Source organism: Anguilla rostrata, chromosome 9, assembly GCF_018555375.3.
Source record: "Anguilla rostrata isolate EN2019 chromosome 9, ASM1855537v3, whole genome shotgun sequence".
In the NCBI taxonomy this organism is placed as follows: domain Eukaryota; kingdom Metazoa; phylum Chordata; class Actinopteri; order Anguilliformes; family Anguillidae; genus Anguilla; species Anguilla rostrata.
Genome location: NC_057941.1, coordinates 22,419,031 through 22,441,453, shown reverse-complemented (window position 1 = coordinate 22,441,453; position 22,423 = coordinate 22,419,031). Strand labels below are relative to the sequence as shown.

Here is a 22,423-nt window from a genome sequence, read left to right as displayed (position 1 = left end):
CTGAAAGGCTCTGCAGTCTCCACCCATCCTTCCTGCAATTGGATCATTGTGTGGCGCAGAAGAAAAAAGAAAACATTTAAAGCGGGTAACCAAAGCACCCTTCTCCCCTCCCTCAGTATCAATTGTTTATTGTCTCTAAGGATTCTGGGAAAGGAATAATGGAGGGGAGAGACTGATCGTGTTTGTTGGTCAACACCATTCTGGCATGTGGTCTAACATAGGCCACTTTCTGTGATCTGCCAATATAGAATGGCTTTGTTTTTTAAAATTGAATGACATAGGTTTGTGTGTGTGTGTGTGTGTGTGTGTGTGAGCGTGTGTGTGTGTGTGTGTGTGTGAGTGTGTGTTTGTAGGTGTGTGTGTATGAGTGTGTGTGTGTATGTGTGTTACAACTGTATCCAGCATCCCTACACTGTTGTAAGGATTTATGAAACCGCTACATTAATGGTTAGGTCTTGATATTTATTGACATTTGGCGACTTGTGTGAGTCCTGGTTCACAGACTCATTCTTCACACGGCTTACAATCCGTCTGTCCCCAGCTCCTAAGTCACGTTAAAGACCGCTTTGAAAGCTGATAAGATAAATAGTGTAGGGCGACAGCTTAGCCACCTGCCAGAAGAAATCTGGTCTAATCTTATAGAGGGCAATGGGATGCAGTGGGGTCGGGGAGGTGGGGGGGGGGCGAAGCAAGGATTGTCTCCCTCCATTGTCCTGCCTCACTTTGAATAAATAATCTTTCACGAAATCGGAACACCTGCATCTAAATTTGTACAAATAATCTCACGCATAATCATGATGTGTCCTTAAATGCTCCACTGTCCCCACCCCCATACATCCAGAACACCTCCATGCTGTTCCTTCCCATGTTCATACACACCCCCACCCCCTCTTTTGCAGCATCTGTCAGGTTTTGACTGAGGCGATGCTAAGGAATGAGAGGAATGGCCATTCCATACCAGAGCTTTTCTCCCCAGTACCTCTTATTCTTGGGCCCCTTGATGATTCTCTTGATGACAATGTCACAAGGCCACTCAAACAAGACTGCAGACTTAGTCTTGGTCCATTTAAGCACCAGTGGTCTGAGCAGTGATTTTTTTTTTGCCCATTACCAGCCTCATGGTTTTACAAGGACAGCACGGAACATCTCTCCAGAGCTCAAGTGTTTTTCATTCCTCCTTTCGATTTCTTTTTTTTCTCTCAGTTTCATTTTTCTCATCTGTGCCCTGCTTTCTGTGTTCTTAAATGGTGCCAGCTAAGTCTCTGCACGTGAACAGCTGTGTGACCCTGCAAAGACCTGTCTAAAGAAACAAAAGCATTATTTCCATTTTTAAACCTGACCTCAGACACATCCCCTCTAGACCTCCCACCCACAGCTATGGAGAAGGGGGAAATTCATTTAACAAACCCCGACCCATTTCATGAGAGACTGCTTTATCTGTTACAGGAGGATGCTGTGTTGTTTAAGTTCTCTGAGTAGCTGGTGTTACATTTTCATTTGGCATACAGAACAGTCTTGATTAGCCATGTGAGCTCCCTTTTAGGTTTCCTCTTTCTGTGGGCTAAACTTTGACACTTTTTCAAGATTACTTTTGTGAAATGTAGGTTCCAATGGAATTTCAGGTAGTAAATTAAATTGTATTTGTTATACCGCATTTTTTAAACATTTACACTGTCACTAACCGTTGGGCCTTTTCTGGGGCAATGACAAAACTGGAGACCCCTGAGCCTGTTGGGAGGAAAAGTTTGGAAGTGATTCCCTGACCCGTAGGGAAATGCGTGTCACTTGTGCTACTGGTGAAGAGTAGAAAAGGAAGTCCAAAATGTGCTTCATTTTCCATGCTCCCTCCATGTTTATGTTTCCGCGTGGCTGTTTTTAAAATGATTTGGGACTCTGCAGTTCCCATGGGAACCATGAATTCATCCTGCAGCTCTGACTTCACAGTTTGCATTTACATTTGACTCAACTGCACTTGCCGACTCTCTGTATATGAGCTTAGACCCCACCATGCACTCAAACACTGCGATGACATTTATTCATTTTCTGACAGCAAGTACCATTGGTTAGTCTTCAGGTTAACCATTCCAAACGGTAGGCTTGTTTGGAAATGAAAGCTGTAACACACTTTGAAAGGCATGCAGATCCATTTGTCACACCACTTAACATGAGGATGAGGTGGTCATAGCCAATGGAGAGCCAATGAGCTGTGGTGGCTGTCAGGTGGGTCTTATTCGTGGATTTCCTGTCTCGCCAGGGAAACCCAGATGCAACGTGGGATGTGCTCGGGGGGTGCAGCCAGACAGTGTGGTCGCTCCAAATGCCCCCAGCTCTGCCCCTCCCCCCAACCCTGGAGGTCCCTTCAGAGCCTATGGGGCCTTCCTCTCCCCCAGCTTCTCCCTTCCACACCGAGCCAGTCAGGCCACGCCACAGGGCTGTGACCCAGATACTTTCCCACGAGTCCTCCTTTACCTTCATTTAAAGCCCAGTCTCGTGCCAGCACTGCAGCCATGCAGCACGCATGCATTCAGATACAGTGATAGCGTATGGTTACTGCAGATGTGAGGCTATTCCTAGCAGATTTCAGACCTTTATTGCTCTGTGCACACAGGTGCAGTGAGACAGACTTTTCTGTGTTGTCATTGGCTCTCAGTACTGGCTCTCTTCTGGTTTTGTCGCTTCAGTACTTATGCTTTATTTAGGCAACAATGTAATAAAACTTTGTTCACCAAAGGAAAATAAAAATGAATCATATATATTTGATTCTCTAGTGTACATAATACCTCGCAGTTACAGTTCATTCTATCCCCTCTCTCCTCTTCTTCAAAACTGGTTGTTCACAGCATGCCATGTGTTAATGCGAAAATAAGAAATACTAGCGCCTGCATGCTGTTAGGGGACGTTAATTCGACATGTGTTCCCATTCTGTAAGGCCAAATCCTCAGCAGCTATGTTCGGTGCGGGGAAATAAATGCTGGCAGGGCTCTCTTGGCAGTCTTGCACCCAGGAGTTTCTGCTGATCGGCAGCTGTTCAGGGTGAGGTATGTATTAATGTGCAAACATATCATTTTTCCCCTGCTGATGTGCATGGCAAGGTGATCCTGACCCGCAAGGTGTGGGAATGGAAGTGTAAAATATTGTGTTGTGTGTTTAAGGAGTGCGATGTGCCGTGCATTAAACACTGTTAATTCAAACTCGACCTGAGAAACGGCTCTGTTTGCGGGGAGGGAAATGGTACCGGCAGAAAGTTGTGCTTGTAAGTGTATTCTGACTCATCACCATGAAAAATAGTGACTTTTGTCATTTTGAGATGGAGATCAGGGTCATTTTCTGTTTTTCACATGTAACTGAGACTTTTTTTTATTTTTTACTTTGTTTACTAAATGAAAACCTTTACCAAATGAAATTATTCAACTCTGCACAAAATATTTCTATGGGATCAAGTGCAGAGGCCATTGGCCTAGCTTTTACATGAGATTTAATAATGTAATTAAATAAAAGAGTAGTCCTGAATGTGCTTCAAACTTTGGTATTACTTCTAAAAACTATATACTTTATACATTTTTGAGATAAAATTATGACTTAATCTGCTCACTCTTTGCCTCTTTGCCTCTTTGCCTTTGCCTCTGCAGTCTTTGCCTGTACCATCTCTGTTTTATTGACAGAGTTCAGACATAAACAGTTTTCGCAGATGAAAATTAACACAAGGACAAATGTTTATTTCATTCAGGAATTGAGTGACTTTGTTTTCCTTCTGGGTATATGTAAAATAGTATGCATGTCCTTTGAGGTTCTCATGCATGGAAACATTGGAATGCAGCCAGATGTTGTCTGCAGCTATGAGAGTATTCCACGCTGCATTTTATTTTTGGATTTTTTTTTTTTTTTTTTTGCAGGGCAGAGCTTGGGAGATTTTTCTCCTCAATTGATGTAATCTTAGGGTCAGAGCCAAAAATGGTGACACAGAGTAAATCAGCATTTTTCCATAAACATATTGGAGCTGTTATCCCAAGATTATATTGTCATAGATGGATGGGCCCCGAAATAAGCTAACACAAAATATTTGATTGTTCTATTGGTCTTTTCTTTTAAGCTCCATTAGTAGCTTGGCTTTGCTTTGTTTCACTTTGAATTGGGACTAAAGATAACAAAGGTCTCAAGCCTAAAACCCAGCTGAGTGTTCAGCATACTCTAAGCTTTTCAGATGGTTCTACATCTCAGAATAGCCATCACACATCCTCCATTCCCTCCAAACAAATAAAAATAATGAAGAGAACTTTCTAGCATGAAAGGGTATTTTTTCCACAAGGCTATGGGATACCAGAGTGGGAATGTTCCCAGCTTCTGTGAGTTGACCCCTTCCTGGAGGAAGTGAGTCTGTGGTTCCAGGAAGAGCGTGTGAAAGACGTGCTGCATGACCAGTGCCTTCGAGGCCCCTATGTCTGTTTACAGTGGCCTTTGGGACCCTCGGTGCCTCCGATTGGCTGCTGGCCTGATTAACTTCAGTGTCACCGTGAACAGAACAGCGTAACCAGAGCTCTCAAGCCAACGCCAAATATGATATACACTATGTATTGGCACATTACCTTTTAGAATGCAAATATTATTTATATTTCCCTTTACTAACCTAATGCAAAACAGCAATAGTGTGCATGATTCCAACATTTCTAATTTTCACTGTTGTTGGATCTAAGAGTTTTAGTTACCTCTTCTGTTTCTGTAGTCACCGCTGCTCTTCAATGCATTACTGAACTTTGGGTGGTGAGTTTCACTGGATAAGAGTGTCTGCTAAACAAATGTAATGTAATCTGATGTAACTAGCCAAAATGCCAGAATATCCCTTTGAATGTCAAGGTCGAGAGAAAGGGGAAAGAATGCAGTGGCATCACTTTGTTCCATGTGGGTGTAAACAAGGATGTTAACATTTGAATTATTGGCAGAAGCAGTCCTAATGTGCGCATAGGATCATTCCACCCACTGCTGTAAGGATCTCAAATTGCTCTAGTGATCTGTCTCTCACCTGTTAGATGGCCATGTCCACACAAACGAGCTGAGCTGTATTTATAGTATAGCTTCTAAAAAACAACAAGCTGTTCAAAGTGACATTACGTACTGTGCATATTGTACTGTGTCAAATTGTATGTGAAATATTTCACTGTTCTGTGTCCTTAATGCTTTTCAATAACACAAATCAAAATTAAATTCTTTTTTTTTTTTAAACTCAGGTTTGAATTTAGTCTTTGAAAAACAATGTGCAACTCTTTGCACATTGATGTTGCAGCCAGTAAGTTAACCCAGGGTGAGCGAGAGACTTCTTTTTCTGAGATCCGGGCACTATGCTGACAGAGGGGCATCACTAAACAGATGTGACAGGCAGTGGCTTATGCTGAGTCCTCAGAGGAACATAATCCATTCCCATAATGCACCCCCTGTATTGCGAATTGAGGCGGTTCTAATTTTGTTCTGGGCAGAATCACTGAAAGTATATTTTAGGCTTCACACTTTCCACACTTGTTTTAATTTGACACACAAAAACACTTTCATCTCTGTGGCACAGAAGTTACTCTCTAGGCCAGAAGTGTTAAGAGCAACCAAGTTTCCCCTTCAGCCAAAATGTCCTAGAACAGGTACAGTCTCAACTAGCACAGGTACATTGGGCCCAAGTGCTTATTGAGATTGCATCTGTGAGATATTCTTTTTTTAATTCAGTTTTTATGACACTAACAACACTAATGTTGATCTGCAGCGTTAATACTTTACACCTTTTTCAGGTAAACCATACAGATCACCTCATGACTTCATTTGTATTCATATCTGTTATTATTTTTGGAAGGTGTTAATGGAGGATTTTGTATGCTCACTAAAATACTAGACGGGCCCAGTGCCAGCCAGAAAGGCAGTTAGAATAAATAGTTACCAAATAGAAGTCCAGGGAATCTGCATTGCTTACAGCTTCATCTGAGTGGAAGTGGAGGGTAACAGTGGGCCCTCAGTCTGGTGAGGTCTGCAAGGGCACAGTGAAATTATCTGGGGAGCAGACCATCCAGGTCTATCACTGAGGCCATCTCATGCCTCCAGAAGGCCCAGAGCAGCATGAGTTTGCTTTGAGCACAATCACAGCGCCTCCCCCGCTGACCCTGCCGTTAGATGCTCTGTCAACTCTCACAAAACAAGCTATCCCACTGTCCTCTGCGATGCCTCAACCACCGACGACCTCTCTGCTGACATTGATCACCACAGCCATCTCACCCATGAATATGCTTCCATCCCGATCCCACCTATCCATGCTCTGATCATTCAAAAGAGCATCTACAGTGCCATGAAAATTATTTGCCCCCTTCCAGATTTCCTCTGTTATTGCATATTTGTCACAGTGAATGGTTTCAGATCTGTAGTCAAAATGTAATATTAGACAAAGGGATCCTGAGTAAACACAAAACACATTTTTAAAAATGATTATTATATTTATTTAATGGTTCCCTTTGTCTAATATTGCATTTTGTTGCTGATCGAATAGCACGTTACTGAACTTATATTAAAAGAGCTAAACAAGAGCCCTCTACAGAAAACTATAGCCCACTTTATTGAACTTAAACTACACAAACTAAATTACACAAACTACTAAACCATAGCTATATTTTCCACTGAATTTCCATTTGCGATACCAAACCGCAGCTCACTACACTTGTGCTCTCAGTCGTCTCTCAGACAAGTTCCTGTTTGTCACGAAAAATACAGGCTGCAGTTCTTGAGGAAACAGTGGCGCCCTCCTGATGATGTGATAAGACTAATGACTCTCGCTGAAATACAAAATATTAGCTTAAATAACTGCCAGACTACAACAGCGGGATGTGGGGTTGCACATGAGCACACCGTGGAACTGTTTTAACATACATATCTGGGTTAATCCTAGAGGATTCATCTTGTTTATCCAATCCACAAGAATGAGTCTTTGCACCTTGGTAATCTGACAGGAGTGAGAGGATTCTGTCACCTGCCACCTCTCAGTATTGTTCAGACTGATCTCCCTGCTTTCTGCTTCAAAGACCTGATCAAAATGAGGCCTTTCTGCCACTGAAGCCCATTTCTAACAAGCACTTCTTATGGGCTGATTTTGTACAGTATAGTAATGCATCCGCCTGTGTGTGTGTGTGTGTGTGTGTGTGTGCGTGTGTGTGTGTGCACGCTCATTCCTGCACTGTAGGCTTTCCTTGTGAGACTGAAATGACCAATTTCCAGAAATCTCGACTCATTGACTCATTCTCGTCTACCCTTTGTCGTCATTCCCTTGCCGACAGTTGCTAACTTCCTAAGGAGGCAAAAGGCATTCGTGAAGGCAGGACGCTTTCTGGAGGAAGGGGTTGCCAAGGATGTGTGTTTGTGTCCAGGTGTGCGCAGTACGTGAGGCCGCGGGGCGACTCTGCTGCTTTCCTGCCCTCGGTCCTGACCTCTGCTTCTGTGTAAAAGGCCTTGCTAATTTTGGGTCGTGGCCCAATCTGTGTTATCAGCAGGCCCGGGCTTTTCCTGCCCTGCTCTATCTGCACAATGCAGAGGAAACTCTGCATGTTTAGGGTGAGAAGTGAGAGCAAATGTTTGTTTTGTTTTGGGATTCTGGACATCTTGGAGTGGAACAGATTGTGCAAGTTCACCTCTATCTGCGGATTGTTCCTCATTGCCAGAACTAAGTTATCAACAGTGCGTTATCACCCTGGCTCTGCTACACTTTAAAGGCCATGAGGGTGGCTTGGTACCAGGCATTTAGAAATGTATGGGCTAAACTTTTAATATGTAAGACCACAAATACAGGATGTGATTAGAATGTTCGTAACTGAATTGGGGGGGGGGGGGGGGACAACCTTCAAGGCATATTCAAATACTGTATTTTATATAGCCTACTGCTTTTTGAAATCATGTCATTATGGATATTGCTGGAAGTATATAATGATACTATCTTTAGCATGGCTCATACAGTTTCATTATTATATTCATTTTTGTTGTTGTTGGACGCATTTGTTTCTTCTATGGAAGAAGGGTCCTTTAAACCCAGTAGAAGCTGTGCGACATGTTCCACATTCTAAGCTCTGCAAGCTTAAATGGGATTTCTTTCTTTAAATGGCTATTATAACCATGCGATAATTCCACGCCGCTCGGCCCAGCTAAAATCCAGCACCAGATCACAGAGCCTCGTCATTACAACTTCAATTAACCTCCAGCAAATAACTCCGAAGCCCGAGCTCTCCCAGACTTTATCTGCCTCAGCATCGTCACCGCGGTCCGCTCCACGCCGCCGAAATGAGACAGATCCCGGAGATGAAAGGACCGTCGTCGCCTTGCAATTAAACTAATGATTTATAAATATCTCTTTCAAAGCCCCAGATGAAGTGGGAGGGAGGCCTAGGAGGGGTTGGAACCATGGCGCGATACCGCCAACACGTTTTTTATGTTAATTGCTCTCCGAGATGGCAGTTTGGGAACGGAGCCGTGCTGGTTATCTGATGGTGAGCTTTTTCTTCTTTGACAAGACAACATGTTGAAGCCGAGTCGATGTGCTCCATTCGTATCCTGGAACGTTTCACTTGGTCAAGATGGAATGTGCTGGGCGAAACGCTCCGCGTTCTTTGTTGTGTATCAAGCGTGGCTTTTCAAACGGCCTTAGAACCCCATCGGTGATAAACAGTCCGAACATCAGCCGCACTCATCTGTGCTCCTCTGATGCCAGGATGTCCGTCGCCATTCCTGTCGGTGTCGTTTTGAACTGGGGCTCGTTCGCAACGCGATTGCGATTAGATGCCAGGACTTTGAAATCGCGTGTCAGTTTGCGCTGTCGTTTACATGCCCGCCCTTCAAAGGCCGACCGTTTTACTTGTATATAAAAGGGCTGGGGTAAGCAAACAGAATGGAGCAAAGGTCGTGGGCTATTGTGTCGCTATGGGACTTTTACAATAATGTTAGTTTAACTCCTAACTGTCGGAGAGACTGATGTGGGGGCCTTTTTGATAAACAAATTAGCTTCATCCTTCAAAGGTCTGGGGTCAGCCTTAACATAACGCCCTTTTTTCTATCGGGGAGGCATCTTAAAGAGAGGATGTAGAGGAGGGTAAACGGTGTAATCTACACACTTCCTGTCATTAGGTTCGCTTACGTGAGCCTTGTCCGCATTGCATTGTCCCCCTCGAGAGCGCAACTCCCATGGGTCCTGCTCCACACAGCCCCCTGCCCCATCCCCCCCCCCCCCCCCGTTCACCCTCCCAACACGAAAACCACAGATACACATCACCCACAACCCACCCAAAACCACAACCTCATGGATAATGGTGCCTACCAGTCCAGAGACCTCACACTGTTAGAGAAATCCTCCAGTGAATTTGATTTAAATTTTTGTGGATGTTTCCCGCCAGTCAGATTCACTTCTTCGTTTTATGCTGCTGTGTAATTGTCGTAGGCACAGGTTGAATCCAGTGCTCTGTCTTTCAGAAGTCCAAAATCAAGGAAATTTAAATATGTATCTTTCCCAGGGAGAATTACCTGTTCTCCCTGTGTCCGTGTGAATTTCCTCCGGCAACTCCAGTTACCCTCCCACAGTCCAAAAATATGCAGATTAGGCTAATTGGAGACTCTGTATTGCCTGTAGGTATGTATGTGTGTGAGTGAATGGTGTGTGTGCCCTTCGATAGATACACCTGTCCAGGGTGTATTCCTGCCTCCCCCCCCTCCTCCGCCCAATGACCCTCACCAACAATAAGCGGGCTAGATGATGGACGGATAGATTCTGCCAATGATCCATCGATGCAAAGTTGCACTTGAATATTCAGCATGGTTCTCTTCAGTGGCTTCATTTTGGTTCTGATAACAACTTCAATGGGAAATCGAAAATGGGTTGGGGCAGGCCAGAGAGAAACGTTTATTTAAAACACTGCGTCGTGTTCCCCCTCCTTGAGATTCATGATTCATAATTAAAATCCAATCAGGTGCTGTAAGTAGATTATTAGTTCTGGAGCAGATCCGAAATGGCGAGGCGGTGTCCGCATGTCGCAGATGGGCGGAGTGAAGGCAGCTCCGAGGCAGCGCTATTGTCAGTATGCAGCGGCATGCTCCCCTCTAAAACCTACAGAGCCCAGCAGAGAGAGCTCTCCCCGGGTCATTATGAAGGAGATTACTTAAGTGTAAAAGGATGTTCAATGCACATTAATTATCTGGCTCCTTTGTTACAGAACATGGGGCTCAACTCTTCTCTCTGCCTTGCCTCATCTATCTTTCACTCTCTTCCTTTTTTGTTCGCTTACGCACTTCACCCTTCTTCCTTGGGAACATTTTTTTGATAAGAATATTTTTCAACCCTAATTGCTGTGTTGCACGTTCAGCTGTGGTATCATTTCAAGTAAGGTCTAAAAAAATCTTTCGGGGCGCGGTTTTAGGCTCGGTTTGCTTGTGTCTGTGCATGTGTGCGTGTGTGTGCGCGGGCACTCAAGGGAGTGTTTTAACTACGCACGCTGTGTGCTTCACTGTAACACTGTTGCCAGGGAGTTCTCATTAAAGTATTAATTAAAGTCACTCAGAACCTAAGAGCCATTGAAGGCTGGTCAGATGAGACAGAGCTCCTCAAAACTGCTAGAAATAGCACCAGGGGCTTTACACAAATCCAATTTTACAGAGCATCCTGCAAATATTTATTATGGGGGGGGGGTGTCTGTGGGGGGAGCACCGCTCCTCATTCTGAGAAATATCACAGCCCTCGTCACCTTGACACCAATATACAGATCTTCTTTCTGCTACCTCTCTGAACACTCTGAATACAGGAAATGATGTGGCATAAAGCAAAAACACACAATTTCATACTGAAACCGAGTCTGAATATTAACATTGAAGGAACTGTCAAGAGTAGAATAGTGTTTTTTGCTGAAATGATATTAGGGTTTATTAGCATGCATAAGCTCTTGTTAAATACAGTACGTGGGTTATGCACAAATCCCAGGTCTTAAATGCGAACGAAGGAGAAAGACGGCAGTTTAGAGGCTGAAAATTTAGATGAAGTTGAGGCACGTCTCGGTATATTATGGTGAGAGCGTGGATGTATGTCGCAGAGATGTGTCTTTATGGCTGTTAGACCTTGGTAGCCTAATAACCCTAAGCCTCATGTTTCTTGTTGTACTGAGATAAATAAAAAATGGATGTAAAAAATGCTGTACCACAACTATTTTCCAGTCAAAGGTTTCTGTTAATTTCATAATAATATAATTAGTCATTATCTCAGTCCATGATCTCAGTCCAAAACAGACATGAATACAAACCACACAATCATCGATAAAAATATGAACAAAGAACAGAAAATCTGTTTCTGTGCCCCGAGTCTTGTCTGGCTGTCAGAGCAGGTGAGCCCCCGTGATTTGGAGTCCTGTTCCTAGGGGAGATTGTCTGATGAAAGGCAGAATCAGAGCTAAGATCTTGGCAAGAGGAGGATATGTGAGCAGAAAGATTATTAGAAAGGGCAGCTCCATTTAATAAGAGCAAGCCCACATTGACACAGGTTCCCCACAGAACATCACTCACCGGCTTATTGGTTACCCAGGCATCTGATAGCGAATCCCTGGATGAGACGAGGATGCTCTGGGAGAGCTGGAAACTTAAGGGCTCAAAAAAGCCGGAATTCAGAGTAGTGAGGAGCCATTGTGCTTTAGCCAATTGCAACAGACCTACATTCACCTGCTTTAACAATTACATTTCACATTCCTGCAAAACACTCATATTTTTCAGTACACACTTCAAATTGCAGTATATGTCACTTAAATACATAAAGTTAACAGCAGTGAGTTAACATTTGGAGTGTACACACACTGCATTGTGTTTGGTCTTGGTAAATTCTCTGACTCTGACAGCCAGTTGCCTTTGGTTGGTGCTGTACCATTTCGCGATTTTAGAGTTTTGAGATCAAAGATTTGGCTCATTTACAGCAGCACTCTTGACATTTTGCTGCCCCCATTTGGAGGGCCTGGGGCACTGCACCCATCCTCCGGGCATATGTTTCTCATTTGCAAATCTCTGTTCGGCTACAGCTGCCAAGTAATGTTTGTTGATTATTCAATGCAGATTATCACAAGTAAGCTGTTTTAAGACCACTTATCCTTCTATTACAATATCCCCAGAGTTGTTTTGGTTCTAAATTAGACGTAGTGATTACTTCAGATTAAAAACACACAACACAAAGTAATACGCACAGCACACAAACCCAGCTGGCCCACACATTCCTAGCATGTGCCAGGCACAGCTGACTTGCAACCAGTAAGGTGCACATTTTCATTGGGAGTAGCGAATAAGGCAAGGTTTCAAATTAGTTGAGTTAACAAATGGACCTTTAAGTTCTTGCATTTTGATTGCTGGCTATAAATTAGCATCATGTGTTAGCATGACAATAAAGTAATGTATCCAATATTTTAAGGCTATATCAATGAGATTTTATTTATATCTAGGGAAAGGTGTTTTAAGGGAGCTATGGGTAGCACTGTAAAATGTTCAGAGCCCAGAAAAATGTGTTTGCCCAGAGGAATCAAAAATGCTCTGTCAGAGTTAAACATACTCCATCAGTGTGGATTTTACATTGAATCATGGTGAACAGCGGTTGCCGTCAGGCCATTGAGTATGATTCTGTGGAATGAAGCATACCACTGCCCTGATTTCACCTCTCTGACCAGCATGCATTAGTTCCACGGCTGAGTGCATGCCCTGGCCAATCGGTGCGCCTCCTCATTCCCGCTCCTCCGGAAGGAGAGAACTGCCCCCACCCCACCCACCAACCCCCCAGCATTTGTACAGCACAGATGGGTGGCAGAGTGGAGCTCAGGATTATGGAAGATTTCCCCTCCCTTTGATAAACAATCGAAAATGACAGTGCCAGAGATAAACCTGCACAAGGAAACATGGGCCCCAAACCGACCCTCTTCACTCCGCCTCCACACCTCCCTGCCCAGAGACCCGCTGTCACACATCACCGCCTGCCCTATTTTCCCCTCTTCACTCACTTCCGGGCCCTGCTGATGAAAAACAGAATTAAAGATTTACAATAAAAAGATTAGCGAGACAAACAAGTATCCTGGCCAGGAACATGAGCAGATTCAAATTCTGCACGGATAATATCATGGCAATTTGTCAATAGAACTAACGTCCAAGGTTTTTTTATTTATTTTTATTTTTTAAATGCTGTCATTGCCACACTGTTTCAGATTCCCTGTACTCTGATGTGCCTGTATTATTCTATGAAATTCTACATGTAGGAAATGATATGAATATATTGTGAATCATTGTGTATGAATGACCAGGACATCTACAGTGTTGTGTGGCTGTTAAACTCCAGCCCTGGAAGAATACAGTAGCTGTGGGCTTTTCCCACATTTCAATCAGTAGCCGATTTAGTCCTTGAAAGCAAGGTTCATCGACTCTTTAGCCAATCAGTGACTTACGTGTTGAAGTGCCCTAAAGGCATCAGACACTGTGGCCCCTCAGAAGTCTGAAACCCTGCAGTAGACCCTCAGCTGAGTGTACTAGACACTGTGTATATTCTATGAATGCAACGTGAGAAAAATATACAGACAGGAAAAAAGAATATGCTGCAGTTAAAGTGGGATTCTTTTCTGTGACATGACTGCAAAGATTTAGCTCCAAACTGGCTGGGTAAGACAGGAGCCTGTGCTGGGAGCATCTCGCATGCTGACATGGGGAGGGTTGTTTGTGCTCCGCATTCTTTATTATTTGTCATACTCTCACTGTCTTTCTTTATGACCCACTAAATTATGGTGGTGCTTCAACAGTAGACATCCATCTCTGTAGGCACACCATTGGAACTGTTATCTTTTTCTTCCATCGGTCAAATATTTATTTAATCATTGGTGATATAAGTCATAATCCAAAATCAGGATTTTTAATAATTAATAAATTTAATAATTTAATAATTTAAGGTTTGTATTTTGGATTAAACCAAATAAAATGACGTCCATCACTATTACAATCTGTGGAAAGTATTGATTCATGTAATTAAACGTCTTTATGTCCTGAGTGAGCAGACATGATGATAATTGATAATTGATAATGTAGGGTATGGGTTTGAGCAAATTGTACTGGTATGATTTGCATGTTGGATTATTCAGATAGTTTTATCTGTTGTGGTGCATTTATCTGTCCTAGTGTGTTCCCTCTGTGAAATGTTCTACATCTTTTAATGGACAGTCATAGATGTACTATATGTTCCCGGTGTACCACTTTGTAAATATTAATAACGTCCAATGCCAGGCATCAGGAAAATGTCATTTTGAGAAACTGTCAATGTAGCCAATGTAAAACACTTAAAATGCTTGAAAAATTATCTTAATTGTTCTTTTTTTGTGCTTAGCTAGGTGCCTCATATTGTATTAGAATGTTTATACCTGTTTTTCTCATCTTGGGAACCTTTGCTTTGTCACGGGTCTGTATTTGCTCAGATTATAAACATACATATTTATAGGTTAGATTTTCTGACATTAGAAACAGGCTGCATAATTTGATGTGTAATTGTGATAGTGTCACGCAACCGTAGGCTTTTCTGTGAGGTTTCATTTGACTCGGGAATCCTGCGCCTTAACAGCTGTGCTCTGTGGTGCCCTCTACAGGAGACGCACTGATGGTGATACCGCGCAATCGCATCGAGGTCATAAATGGTCAAATGGTGGTTCTACAGGCCTGGTATAGCCCCACGTCCGACATCAACAGGAACACGGTCATCTGGAACATGGTGGGAAATTCTTCCACGCTGGTGAGTATCTGTTTTCTCACTCCAAATATACATTGTGTTGTTTTCTTACCACCTCACTTCCTCCCTGTAAATATGCTGCGGCTACTTGGTACTTCATTGCACACTCCTCATTTCGGAAGACCTGTTTTTGTGTCGTGCTGTTAAAAGTACATCCGCGGATGGAAGAAAGGCTTTGTCTAAGCTGAACTGTGAGATTTAATATGCCGAGTGTCAGGGGAGACCAGCAGCCAGGGGAGGTGGAGGCAGAACGCACTGGAGCTGTCTGTCTGACACAATCAAACCTGTCCCTGCCTCGGTCATAATCAGAAAGACAAGGCCGAGGCACGAACACGCAGCCCACTGCCCCCCCCTCCCCCCATCCCCCCCTCAAACACCCTCCTGCGCCCCCTCATTACAACTATCCATCCAAAACCTGAAGAACGTCGACAGATGTCTGCTGTCCACCATCATCTCTCTCACCCCTTCCAGCATCCTCAGAGTTAGAGATAAAAAAGCTGTACAAGCCAGGAAAATGTTGCATTGCATTAGCTCCCAGAACACATTTTAGACATATGCAATGCAAAGTAGGCCATCTATTTGATATATTTATTACTTCAGTCCAAGTAATAAATATATCAAGACCAAAATATGCACATTTCAATTGATCAAAGGATAGGAAAAAAACTTTGAATATCAAAAAGTAAAATCCCATTGATTTTACAAGGAGTAAAAGCAAAAAATATCTTGCTTTTCCTGCTAATAACATGCTAATGCTCTTAAAACATTGACTTGGCTTGCACCAGCATTCCAGTAATACATTGGTGAGTCTGATGTTGACCAGGAGTTTTACTGTAGACCCACAATCATTTTTTACTGTACAATTTCATAACATATGTATTATACAAAGAAAGGGCAAGGTACAATCAGAGCAAATATGCTGTATATTTCAAGCTGTCTCTCATGCAGTACATTGGGCAGGTGTATAACCACATGGGGAAAAGGTGTGGAATCTCCATCAAGGTTCTTAAACAGCTGCTCTAAAGCTCAGTGCTGTATTCCGGTGTTAATTCAACTCAACAGTTGGTCCCACTGTTAGTGTTGACTTAACACTGGACATTTTACTGTGTGAGGCTCTCTTCTCTGTGTAAATATAACGGTAGGCAGGAAGGTGCACTTACTGTATTCCTGCGACACCTGCATTGCCACTTGAGTCCTTGTAATGACTGTGATCATCCCTGTAGTCTCATTTGCCATTGCTTGAAAGCCTATCACTGCCGAAAATCTTCCAGCACCACAGTGCCATCTGTGCACATCATTTTCTGCATAATCTTTTCAAAGGCCTGCTTCTGTGTCGCGGTGAAGCCGGAAAGCTTCTCTTAGGAATCTGTCAAAGATTAATCATAAAGAATGTTTTTTTTATTGTTTTTTTTTTTAAATTTCATTTGAAAGCTTAATGTATTTCCACTGCAGAATGTTTGCCTCTGGGTTTTCAGCATGGTGTTTTGTTTTGGGCACAGGTCATTTCCAACACGGCGGGCGTGCCGAGTCACGGTAGCCCCCAGTTCATTGGGCGGGTGGGGTTCACTCAGACCATGCCCAACTCCAACGTGTCCATCTTCATCAACGACACGAGGGAGTCCGACTCGGGGCTGTACGTCTGCCAGGTCATCATCCCAGGAAGCACGGCCCTCATGGGGGGGGTCACGCTCGACGTAAAAGGTAAGAGCCGGTCCAAAGGCTGGGCGCGAGGAAATGTGGAAATGAGCAACAATTGTATAAATTGGAGTATAAAATTTACCATCTAAAATGAAAAAATGCTTTACCTTAAAATTTCACTTGATTTTGAGACACGATATATACTGCAAGACATTTCATTGACATTAAACTGAGTGTAATATGTTTTGTGGCTCTCCCTGTCCTCCGCAGTTCCTCCATCACCACCAGTGTGTAAAATGGTGGGAAAGCCTGTGCTGAAGGGGAATGTTACCTTGAGCTGCAAATCCGAAGCTGGCAAACCGGTCCCACTGTACCGGTGGACCAAGACCTCCCCAGTGTCTGAGGTCTTCTTCGCTCCTATGCAGAGTGAGTCCTGTCCATTTATAACATTTCTTATTTTCAATTTTTCATTAATTAAACTTTGTAAAACGTACCAAAACAAGCCCCAGTCCAGTCAGTTCTCTGAAGAAGAAGAATAGAACCTTATTCTAATTTAACCCTTGCCTCCCTGTTTCATTTCTCTGTACCTGCCACAGTTAACATCTGTCCTTGTCATTGTAGATGGTTACCCAGAATTCCACATTTGTGACCGTGTGTGACTGTGTGTGACTATTTTTGTCCTACAGATGAGAACCTGGGCACACTCAAACTGAGCAATCTGACCAAGAACATGTCGGGGAAATACGTGTGCAAAGCAAGCAACACCGCAGGCTCAGAGACCTGTTACATTAATCTTGAGATCAACACCTGTACGTATATCACACTCTCTGTATGAACACCTGTATGTATATCACACTCTCTGTATGAACACCTGTACATATATCACACTCTCTGTATGAACACCTGTACGTATATCACACTCTCTGTATGAACACCTGTATGTATATCACACTCTCTGTATGAACACCTGTACAAACATCTTACTCTCTGTATGAACACCTGTACACACATGTCAATCTCTGTATGAATGAACAAATGCTTTATTGATCCTTGCAGAAATTTGTTAATCAACACCATATCGCTCTCTGTAACAACAGCTATACATGCTTTACCCGGTGTATCAACACCTGTATGTAGTGGATGTGGAAGTGTTTGAATAAAAGGATATGTGGATGTGTTAATGAGTGGGTGAGTGTATGAATGGGTAATGAGGAAAGCATTTGTAAAGATGCTGCATCTGTAGATAATGTGGGTGAGTGGGTGAGTGGATGTTTGTATGTGTGTGCACTGAGATGGAGTTCACATTGAGAACATTTCTCTGGTTTCCGTGCAGCCTCCAGTGCAGGGGTGATCGCCGGGGCGACGGTGGGCTCAGTACTGGTGTTTCTCGCCCTCCTCCTCATCCTCATCTTCTTTCTCAAGAGAAGGAAGGACAGTGAGGACGACATAGCCAATGACATCAAGTGAGATTGTACTACATGGTGCACGGGGCGCTTGCCTGAAACTGTTTGTGTGTGTGTGTGTGTGTGTGTGTGTGTGTGTGTGCGTGTGTGCGAGCGTGCATGCGTGTGTCTGTGAGTGAGTGCATTTGTGGTGGGGTGTTGGATGTTTGCATGTGTTTGTTTGGTGGGTGGATGAATGAGTATGTGTGCAGGGGGCTCTTCATTTTATGTGCTTTGTTGTGTATGGGGGAGATGCTTGTATATATCATGTAGCTCTCTCTCTCACTTGCTCTCTCTCTCTCTCTCTCTCTCTCCCCCCCCCCCATCCAGGGAGGACGCTCAGGCTCCCAAGCGCGTGTCGTGGGCCAAGAGCGGCACGGGCTCTGACATCATCTCCAAAAACGGCACCCTGTCTTCCATCGTCACCAACCCCCACCCACGGGACCACCTCTACCCCCACCACCCGGCCTCCGACACCGCCTCCATCATCACCGCCACGGGCAGCACCATGGGGTACCGGCCACGCCCGGGGGGAGAGGCCAACCCTCTGCAGGGCCTGCCGGGCTACAACCCCAGCGCCAGCCTTCCCCGCGGCCCCCCAGGGCCCCCCAGCATCAACGGCAGCTCCCTGCACAGACCTGATCAGGCCCATCCCCAGGCCCCGAGACCACCCCTGGTGCCCACCAACGTCACCTCCGCCAACATCGCCCGCATGGGCGGAGTGCCCATAATGGTGCCCGCCCAAAACCAGGCCGGCTCTCTGGTGTAGCGTGGCGGCTGGCTCGGGCTCATGCCCTGTAAACTATTGTACAGATTCTAAAAAATAAAAAAAAATACACAGTACAATGCTTCGATTGAATTGAATTAGTGATGAGGAAAAATGTGTTTTTGATTTTGGAAATAACTGGTTGTTTGCTCTTAAGGTGTATCGGTGAAACATACAGTGCAGATGTGTCACATGATGTAATTTAATTCATTTAAGTGTACAATGAATTCACTGAGTTTTATATTTAGTTTTTTGGTAACACTTTGGTAATAGTTTTGGTTAGTTGCAGCTTTACCTGTACAGTTAAACTGTAACTAATTTGCTAACGTTACTGGTCATTACTGAGTCACTCCAACGTAGGTAACATGGAACAAGCAGTATTGTTAAATGTGCATATGAAACAATGCCAGCCCTGTCACATCGCTCCTTCTAAAATGAAATCATTCCCTATCATGATGGCACATTGAGAAACTAAGAGGTTAGGTTTATTTCTTATGTGTCATGAAGATATGACCTGAGAGTGTAAATACGACATTTTAAAATATTGTATTGTACTTAAGTGTGTGTTATTAAGAATACGACTTGCTAACTGTTGCTCCATGTTACCTTGGTTGGAGTTGCTCGATAATAACTTCTTGTTACCAAATTAGATACCATTTAACTACCCAGGTGGAGCTGAAACTCAATGTAAAGTGTTACCGTTTTTTATATTCATGGTATATTCAGATATGTACAGATATAATTGTAATGCTTTACTGCAGGATGTTTTTTTATTACTTTGTATTCTTTAAAGCTGAATTTCATTTATTTCACTTAAGGAACAATGCCTTTCCTTACTGTCAGCGGTAGCATGTTTCACAGACAATTACACAACAGGAAAAATGGTGCAGTGGCTTTGCATGGTACTGTTAACAGTGGCCTGATTTCATTTTGATTTGGATGTTACATTTCAGATTTTATTTTATTTTAAATAGAGACAACCCATACAGCACAAGACATTATTTTGTTCATTGAAATGTACTGCTTGTATCAACACTGGAAACTGTGCCACGCAGAATTGAGATCACATGTGTGCTTTAGAGTCCAAGATCAGCAGACACACATGTAAAATCAATTCATATGAGCTGAGTGACACCAGGATGAATCTGGAGCAGCTATGTTATAATACACAATTTGTTATGTTTCCTTGTAAACCAAACTACATTTATGTCATTAGAATGCAGAAGAATCTGACTGAGATCAGATTGCAAATGTCGAGTTCATTTTTGTAAATAGTTATTTTTCAAATTCTTTAGTTAGACCCAGAGAAGTTCAAATGGGGACAGAATCATTATATAGGTTGTCTTACAGAAGTTAGAAGACCAATAAAGTGCCATTTGTTTGCCTTTATGAACACTGGCCAAATTATCTGACTGCATTAAAATACTAGTCAGAGAACTGTTTTTTTAAGCAACACTGTTTCATTACATTCCATGTGATTTTTGGGAAGTCATCGCTTTCATTCATCGGTTATCAATAACGATAGTGTTTTATGGCCTTTGTTGCTGATTTGATATAATTATTGAGGAGCAAAAATAATAACTTATCATTAATAATCTGCGTGACTTTTTTTATTTAATGGGAATGAGTATCTGTTTCTCCTATGTACATTAATACCATAAACCTAGTTTGTATGTGAACTGAAGATTGTTAATGTAGAACAAATATGGGTTACAAAACCAAAGAGATTGTTTCTTTCTATTATCAGCTACAGATTAGGATGTTGTTACAATGCTAACCCAACTGCTTAAAATGACTAGTGTTGACAGAACTTAATTGACTTATTGGAGTAATGTTAGTTCTATCCAAAATTCAAACTGCTACAGGTCCCATTATACATTAAGTGCTCCTAATAAGTCATGTCTGACTACACTTTCTTGTTATGCATTTGTTCATACATAAGTAGTTGGCTGGGGCATATTTGTCACAGCACAAGCTTCAGATAGGTATAAAACATGATATAATGTAACTGTATGTAATTACAGTAATTCCTTTGTGGATGAAATTTAATTTAATCAGGCCTTATGTTTTTTGTTTGTTTACATATATAGATAACTGAGAAAGCAAGATACCAGTTTTTTAAAACACAGTATATATTTATTTTTCTCACTTTGAAAGCCTGAGCTACTTTCATTCAGTGCAATATTGTTTAAATAGAAATGTAATTTGGAGCACCATCAGGTCAATAAATAGTTCGGCTTGTGGGGTTTCCTAATTTTTTGTGTTAAGCTGTAAGATTAAAATTAATCTGGACTCTTACATTTGTTTTACATTTTTATATATTTTTTGGAAAATCAGGAATGGTCAAAACACTGATATATTTTCACACAACATAATAGAGAATTGTCCAGGCCCAGACTTCCTTGAAAAGCAGTGATTCAGTACAATCACCATGTTGTATAGATTTTTAAAAAAAGCAACCAGACAAAAAGAGTTTTGCCACTGAGCTTATGCCAGAAGAAAATAATCTGTGTAACCTAGTTTCATCAGCAAATTGGTACAAATTCTTTTGAGAACATTTATTATTTTGCTTTCTTGTTGACAATTGCTTTGGCACAAAATGCTAATGTGTGTTCTATAACAAAAGAGGAGTTGTGGGAAAAGAGTTCTTTTCATTGTTATTCACTTGGGTAGATTGCAGCAGTTTTTCATATGATATTAGCATGAAATATATATTGACATATATATCTATTTCATTCTTGATCTGACATTCCCTTAAAATGCTATAAAATTGTATTTCAGCTTACATCCCTAGATATGATGAAAATCTATAAATACATGACAGTAGTAATTGATGTATATAATTATTGCTGCTGAAAATATGTTCATGTGCACTGTTCTGAGATTTTTTAACTTTTATGTATATGGCTTTAAAAAGCTTCAGTTATACCTTGTACCAATATTTTAATAAAAAATTCTATTTCAAAATGCCTGTATGTGAAAATGTCAATTATATTTTGATGGATTTGTCTGAAATATATTTTAAACCATATATGTCCACTAGGTGTCACCATAGCACAGTGAAACTGAAGTGTGCTTTGGATCTTTATTTTACTTCCCCGTAAAAGCCATCACATGTTCAGACTGTAAATTCCTGAGTTATTTATCAACCTGCTATTACCCTCTCTTTCATACAAATGTTTCCTGTTTCTGGTAGTGGATTTCAGTGGATACTTTGCAGGTGAGATTGAAACATCCATCAGCTTTGAATACAGACCTCGTTACCCTTAGTACCCTTGAGAATAGACACCTGAACCACAGCAAGCTTATTTCAAGCATAGGTCAATTTGTTCAGTTGTTCATTTAACTAAATTTACACTTTGCTCTCTAGATTTTCCACCATCGTGTGTAATTTTACCAACACTGAATGAGTTTTTGCGACAACAGTAGTGTCAATCAGCGAAAATAGCATGTTGCTTTGGAGCTTCCAGCAAGTCAGAAAATTGGGAGAAAATCCATACCAATGCAGTTACAGCACCTGTGTTTTACAGTTGCATGGTTAATGTATTTTTCTGTGGTGAAGGAGCGTCCCATGAATTTTTAGTGTCTCTCATTCTCTGTCTGACTGATGGAGCGGCAACTGCAGTAAACACATTCACCACTAGAGTTATATCCAATAAAAGAAAACGCATTAAACAGCCACAGCCAAACGGCCTGTCTTTGCAGCTTTTGTTCTCAGTGAAATGGTTCTAAATATATGAAGCAATATATATTTATTGCCATTATTTCACATTGACAACTGCATGTATTACTGAATGAAAGTGATTG

The 22,423-nt window shown here is 42.2% G+C and overlaps 1 protein-coding gene across 1 annotated transcript in view; it reads left to right on the top strand.

Moving 5' to 3' along the window:
* Nucleotides 1-21,587, top strand: part of esama (endothelial cell adhesion molecule a) — a 42,046-nt gene extending 20,459 nt beyond the window's left edge. Inside the window, exons 2-7 of the mRNA XM_064351069.1 lie at nt 14,631-14,773; nt 16,270-16,471; nt 16,679-16,834; nt 17,095-17,217; nt 17,742-17,871; nt 18,181-21,587. Coding sequence (XP_064207139.1) covers nt 14,631-14,773; nt 16,270-16,471; nt 16,679-16,834; nt 17,095-17,217; nt 17,742-17,871; nt 18,181-18,619 — 1,193 coding nt within the window. The 3' untranslated portion in view covers nt 18,620-21,587. The remainder of the gene's footprint in view (nt 1-14,630; nt 14,774-16,269; nt 16,472-16,678; nt 16,835-17,094; nt 17,218-17,741; nt 17,872-18,180) is intronic.
* Nucleotides 21,588-22,423: the final 836 nt, after the last annotated feature.